This window comes from Electrona antarctica (genome assembly GCF_951216825.1).
Source record: "Electrona antarctica genome assembly, chromosome: 5".
NCBI lineage: Eukaryota > Metazoa > Chordata > Actinopteri > Myctophiformes > Myctophidae > Electrona > Electrona antarctica.
In genome coordinates this window covers 28,281,216-28,288,715 of record NC_136810.1, presented here as the reverse complement: position 1 = coordinate 28,288,715, position 7,500 = coordinate 28,281,216, and the positions used below count along the sequence as shown (strand labels likewise).

The window sequence follows — 7,500 nt, the reverse complement described above, 5'->3', positions numbered from 1 at the left end:
ATCCTCCAGTCCCTCCCTCTAATATCACTTTCTTTCTCATACACAAAAAGTCCAATTCAAAAGTTCTCCCTGCATCAATGCCAACTTTGTCACAAAGGACTCCGTTTATGTTTGCACACTTGCAGTGTCCTCTACTGTTAAAACAAGCATAGGCCATCTCTCTCCTCGTCTCCCTCACTTTGTCTCTGTCCCCGCTATATCAGTGTCCTTGACGGACATGTCCCACGCGTCCTCCTGTGTATTAGATCCTAATGTTCAGCAGCTGTCTACCAAGGGACCGAGGAGGACCCAATGGTGTCACATTCACTGACAGAGCATGAGCGATGGAACAACAACTCTGACAAGCTCACGACGCTTTGCAACACATTGCGAGCTTGTAGATCTGCTATGATCAATTATTAATAATAGAAATCTGCCAACTAAGTAACTAATAACTAAAGCGGTCCAGTAAACACAGTGAAGTAAAAAGTACAAAATCTGGCACTGAGATGTAATGGAGGAGATCGGCTCTGTCGGGTGGAAACCTCATTATGCCCAAAACTGGAACTTTTCAGGGTTCAAATAAAACACGTGCAAAAGTAGCAGATCTGCAAGGTCAAAATTAGGGTGTTCATTTACGAAAAAAACTAAAGGTTAAAATATGGAGATAAGAGGTTTCTGTCCGACAGCGACTATAATGTGTAAAGCATCAAGAAATTGAAACACTCAAGTAAAGGTAAAGCAAAGTAACTGTAGTTTTTCTCAAGTACAGTACTTGAGAAAATGTAGCCTACTTAATTAGTTACATAAGACCACTGCTGTCTGCGCACGTGTGCATGTTTGTGTGTGTGTGTGTGTGTGTGTGTGTGTGTGTGTGTGTGTGTGTGTGTGTGTGTGTGTGTGTGTGTGTGTGTGTGTGTGTTGCTGCACGCGTGTGTTTCTGTCCGCCCGACCTCTGGCTGTGTGTTGGCAGCCGGCATATGGCAGCGTTCCACCTCCTCTGTGTCTAAACCTACGGCCCCTAGCTGTTGCGTGCCCCTCCGTCGACCTCTGCTATGTTGCAAGGCAATCAAGTTAGCGCTGCTAATTAAGGCAGAGAGGTAGTGAAGACAGCAGCGGAATGATGCACGAGTAAGCGCACGCACGCAGGCACGCACGCACGCACGCACGCACGCACGCACGCACGCACGCACGCACGCACGCAAATGTCCAAAATCGTTACTGTTTAGGATTCAAATTCAAAAGTTGCAAAAGTAGCAGATCGACAAGCATCTGCCGATACCGATCTTTCCCGATCCGATAATTATATTTTATATATATAACATGTTTATGCCATATCACAATAGTACAATATCCCAAATCACAGACAATTTCCAGTCTATGATATGGATATAATATTGATACTAGGGTGGCCCGATCATGTTTTTTGGCTCCCGATCCGATTCCGATCATTTGAAAAGGACGTGATCGGCCCCCGGTTTCCGATCACCCGATCCGATCGGGACAACCCTATAAACTCACCTTTTAAGCCGTCATGTGTTCAAGGTGTTATGAGCTGCACAACGCTTTTTATTATACATTTATTCTGTTTCAGAAATGGATAAACAATGCTTATTTTCTTTTCCTTTTTTTGTGGCCTGTAATGTATGCAGGTGTATAGCTGCAGTGTTGGAGAGCCTGAGAAGGAATTAGCATCATGTTGTTGAGAACAGGGGTGAAGAACAACACAGAATAACTTATCATCTTGAGCAGGAGAGCCAGCTTGGGTTGTTGTTACTGTCTCTTTGCTGTATTCCACCTGTCTGAAATGACATTATGACAGCCATTCCCAACCTGTTGGGCCGTGAGGATATTGCAAGTGGGCCCCCAAATAACTGGCAGAACACAAATATTATACTGATAATATAATATGAATATTAAAATATTCATGATTTGTTTTGTTTTCTTGAAAGCCCTGTAATATGTGTCCCTTGCCATACCGATAACTGGTCAAGTCAAGTCTATATAGCATGTTTAAGAACAACAGCAGTTGACCCAAAGTGCTCTCCAGAAGACGAATAACAAGATATAGACCATTCATTTTACAAAGCAATAATACAGCCTTTAACAAACACAAAAACAACAACAAACAATGACCTCAAACTGTGCTAAAGGATTAGTAAATAATAGTAAATAAATCACTGTAAAATGTTGTTCAAAAAATACAATATTTATCCACTTGCCCGGATGACACCGCCCGCTGTCAACCAATTGCAAAGATCAACAGGATTGGACAGGAGCCATCTACCACTGCTTACCCACATGCGACCAATATGAACGAGTTTTCCCACGACCTGAAGCAACAACTTTAGCTTGAAAAGAGAACAAGAGCGAAATGTCCTGTTCACCCTGGACTCCTGCCATACACACCATTCCCACGGAGGATGTGTGTTGGCCCAGTAAAGCCCTATATGTTCACCCTGGACTCCTGCCATAGAGACCGTTCCCACTGAGGATGTGTGTTGGCCCAGTAAAGCCCTATATGTTCACCCTGGACTCCTGCCATAGAGACCGTTCCCACTGAGGATGTGTGTTGGCCCAGTAAAGCCCTACAAGCTGCCCTGGAGGGATACAACACATGGGCTACAGCTGTTCCATCCTCCCTCTGCATATTCACTCAGCCACACCTACAGTACCTACAGTGGTGGAAAGTAACTAAGTACAATACATAAGTATTGTGCTTAAGTACAATATTGAGTTACTTTTACTCTATACTTGAGTATTTTTGATACTTTAAGGTTGCTCGTCTTGCTCAATTATTTGACTATAGCTTTAGTTACTTTTACAGATTTAGATTTGTGAAAGTAAATAAAAGTAGCCTAGCTACAAAACATGCCTTAACCCGATTTACTTCAGCTAGCGATTCACGAACAGCTGACAAAAGTCTGACGAATGTTGAAGACTTGGAAACTTTGACTTTGATACTGTAAGGACATTACAGATACAGTAGAGCCTATAGCTTCCAGTCAGGCACAGGATGTGTGCAGGCGGTTGGACATGCAGGCTTCATCACAGGATGTGTGCAGGCGGTTGGACATGCAGGCTTCATCACAGGATGTGTGCAGGCGGTTGGACATGCAGGCTTCATCTCTCATGTTAATTGCACTACTGTACAACAGGGGCAGATGTCTGGGTGATACAGGGCCACTATGCCTCGGGTGAACATGATTCTAAACAGGCATTTATTAGTATAGTACTATATTACTAGTATAGTAGCCTCTTAACACCAACACACATATGTTAGACATTTCTCCTGTATATCGTAAAAACTGTTACGTACATTTCAGGACTCAAATGACAAAATAGCAAACGTACAGTAGCAGCGAAAGCTGGTAGATTTTTGTTTGTTTGTTTTATTGAAAAATAACCCAATCAAATATGGAGATAAGAGGTTTCTGCGGCGATAATATACTACTATAGTCAAACCGGCATGTTATTAACAGAGTAACCATATAGGCCAGATAACAACTAATGAATTACTAAAACTACCCCACACACACACACACACACACACACACACACACACACACACATACACACACACACACACACACACACACACACACACACACACACACACACACCACACACACACACACACACACACACACACACACACACACACATACACACACACACACACACACACACACACACACACACACACACACACACACACACACACACACACACACACTTTGTCTAATTAAACTCTGCAGTGCAGGTTACAAATGTAGCACTTCACTTATCTCAGATCCTCCATTTAAATTCCCATGTCTGTTCCCAGAGAGTGTGTGCGTGAGCGTATGCGTGGGCGCGTGCGTATGTGTGTGTGTGTGCGTGCGTGCGTGCGTGCGTGCGTGCGTGCGTGCGTGCGTGCGTGCGTGCGTGCGTGCGTGCGTGCGTGCGTGCGTGCGTGCGTGCGTGCGTGCGTGCGTGCGTGTGTGTGCTGAGGTGAGATGTGAATGAATGTCATGGAGCTGTAATCTGCAGGTCAAAGCTCCTCTAATACAAGCCACTAAAGATTATAATCAGCCACACGCATTAATACATCATGGTGAATGGAAGGCACGTTCCCTCTACTACTGTGACTGATACGAGAGAGAGACAGAGACAGAGAGAGAGAGAGAGAGAGAGAGAGAGAGAGAGAGAGAGAGAGAGAGAGAGAGAGAGAGAGAGACAGAGAGAGACAGAGAGAGACAGAGAGAGAGAGAGAGAGAGAGAGACAGAGAGAGAGAGAGAGAGAGAGAGAGAGAGAGAGAGACAGAGAGAGAGAGAGAGAGACAGAGAGAGACAGAGAGAGACAGAGAGAGACAGAGAGAGAGAGCATGACTGAATCTCAAGACAGAGGGAGACAGAGGGGACAGAGGGGGACAGAGGGGACAGAGGAGACAGAGGAGACAGAGGAGACAGAGGGGGACAGAGGAGACAGAGGAGACAGAGGGGGACAGAGGAGACAGAGGAGACAGAGGGGGACAGAGGGGACAGAGGGGGACAGAGGAGACAGAGGGGACAGAGGGAGACAGAGGGGACAGAGGAGACAGAGGAGACAGAGGGAGACAGAGGAGGACAGAGGGGGACAGAGGAGACAAAGGAGACAGAGGGGGACAGAGGGGGACAGAGGAGACAGAGGAGACAGAGGGGGACAGAGGAGGACAGAGGAGACAAAGGAGACAGAGGGGGACAGAGGAGACAGAGGGGGACAGAGGGGGACAGAACGGACAGAGGGGACAGAGGAGACAGAGGGGGACAGAGGGGGACAGAGGGTACAGAGGAGACAGAGGGGACAGAGGAGACAGAGGAGACAGAGGGGGACAGAACGGACAGAGGAGACAGAGGGGACAGAGGAGACAGAGGGGGACAGAGGAGACAGAGGGGACAGAGGAGACAGAGGGGCATCTGGTCCTGAATGAAATTTCACAACAAAAAGCGTATGATGCCAGGCAATTATCTGCAGTGTGATGAACAGCCTCTAATAAAACCATGTCCACAAAGGTTAATAACTGATGAATGTGGTGCTGCGCCTCTGAACGGCCTTGACCAGGTGAGACAGAGAGAGAGAGAGAGAGGAGAGAGAGAGAGAGAGAGAGAGAGCATGACTGAATCTCAATTAGCATACCATTTTCGGTTTTCTGACCCGATCTGGAGCAGATATAACCTCTGAACTGATTCCTCTAATACAGGACAGGTACAGAGGAGACAGAGGGAGACAGAGGGAGACAGAGGAGACAGAGGGGGACAGAGGGGACAGAGGAGACAGAGGGAGACAGAGGGGGCAGAGGGGGACAGAGGAGACAGAGGGGGACAGAGGAGACAGAGGAGACAGAGGGGACAGAGGGGGACAGAACGGACAGAGGAGACAGAGGAGACAGAGGAGACAGAGGGGACAGAGGGGGACAGAGGGGGACAGAACGGACAGAGGAGACAGAGGAGACAGAGGGGGACAGAGGGGGACAGAGGAGACAGAGGGGGACAGAGGGGGACAGAACGGACAGAGGAGACAGAGGGGACAGAGGGGGACAGAGGGGGACAGAGGGTACAGAGGAGACAGAGGGGACAGAGGAGACAGAGGAGACAGAGGGGGACAGAACGGACAGAGGAGACAGAGGGGACAGAGGAGACAGAGGGGGACAGAGGAGACAGAGGGGGACAGAGGGGGACAGAGGAGACAGAGGGGACAGAGGGAGAGGGGACAGAGGGGACAGAGGAGACAGAGGAGACAGAGGGGACAGAGGGGACAGAGGAGACAGAGGAGACAGAGGAGACAGAGGGACAGAGGAGACAGAGGGGCATCTGGTCCTGAATGAAATTTCACAACAAAAAGCGTATGATGCCAGGCAATTATCTGCAGTGTGATGAACAGCCTCTAATAAAACCATGTCCACAAAGGTTAATAACTGATGAATGTGGTGCTGCGCCTCTGAACGGCCTTGACCAGGTGAAGTGATGAATCACACACGCACACACACACGCACACGCACATGGGCGCGCACGCCGCACGCATGCATGTGCGCACGCCGAGACAAACGCATGCAGAGACACATGCTCACACACGCATGCATGCAGGCACGCACAAACACACACATTTTATCTGCAATGTTCGGTGCAGGATGCCGGCACGCAACTAATAAAACAGGTATAAATCCAACTCCACTGTCTTTAATCTTTAAATGCCTAATCCTATCCCATAACCTCAACCTGAAGCTTTTCCAAATTGTAAGCCGAGTTCTAAAGGTTTTTCGGATTTTCCCGGAAGAAATGGCACCAGTCTGCAAGGACCTTAACAATCTGTTTTAAACATAGCAATGTTTTGACTACAGTAGCCTGGGGACTTTAGGCCCTCAAAGTATAATACAAGTGCACGCACGCACGCACGCACGCACGCACGCACGCACACACGCACACACGCACACACGCACACACGCACACACACACACACACACACACACACACACACACACACACACACACAGATGACAAATACCACAAATATGCAACACATTGTGAGCTTTGCTGTACGATGACATATAGGGTATTCATTTTTTCAAGACATGGAAGTTTTCCGACTAGGTAGGGAAGGAATGAAGGTGGAGTGAGAACAACAAGCTAGTAAACTCAGGGGCGGCAGTGGCTCAGGGGTAGAGTGACCGGATGGGAACCTCAAGGTTCTCGGTTCGAACCCGGGCTCCCCCAGAGTTAGTGTCGAAGTGTCCTTGAGCAAGACTCTGAAACCATGTGCAGGTTGGTGCCTTGCATGGTTTCCTCTGCCATCGGTGTATGAGTGTGTGTGAATGGGTGAATGTAATGCACAATCTCTGTAAAGCGCCTTGGATAGAGGCGCTATATCAATGCACCATTTACCATGTTAACTCAGAGCATTACCTCTGGTTTCCACGGCAACTTCTTGTGCTGCTGGCTGAGGAACCTTCGGATGTGGGCGCGGTCTTTGCCGTGTGCGCCTCCCGTGAATGGCTCATCCTCCTGCAAGAAGAGGGGGGGGACATGTCAATCACATTGTGTCACAATACAACAGCATCTGGAAAAGAAAGAGGTGGAAACTAAAGCAATTTGATTTCATTGCTCAATAGAGCGTCGCAGTCCCACCCCCTCGAGAGACCCGGAAAATAAATCCCTGTTCATTTTCCTCATAGACTTTTCAGAAAGTATTTATTTAAAGACGTTTACGCCGCGGACAAAGCCAACTCTTGTCGTGACAAATCTTGACAACAAACACAATTTTTCGGGCTGAACAAATAATTAGAAAGAAGAAGAAAACGGCAGGTTACAACACTTTTTTTGTTGTTTTTCTTCTTTGTAATTATTTGTTTGTTCCAAAATATTGTGTTTGTTGTCATGATTTGTCACAACAAGAGTTGGCTTTGTACGACGCTTATAAGGTCTTTAAATAAATACGTTTTGAAATGTCTATGGGAAAAATGCATTGGGAACTATTTCCTGGGCCTGGCGTCGTCATGAAAGGGG

General features: G+C 47.4%; 1 protein-coding gene across 1 annotated transcript in view; it reads right to left on the bottom strand.

Moving 5' to 3' along the window:
- Nucleotides 1-7,500, bottom strand: part of b4galnt4a (beta-1,4-N-acetyl-galactosaminyl transferase 4a) — a 315,041-nt gene that overhangs the window by 130,166 nt on the left and 177,375 nt on the right. Inside the window, exon 3 of the mRNA XM_079500439.1 lies at nt 6,901-6,999. Coding sequence (XP_079356565.1) covers nt 6,901-6,999 — 99 coding nt within the window. The remainder of the gene's footprint in view (nt 1-6,900; nt 7,000-7,500) is intronic.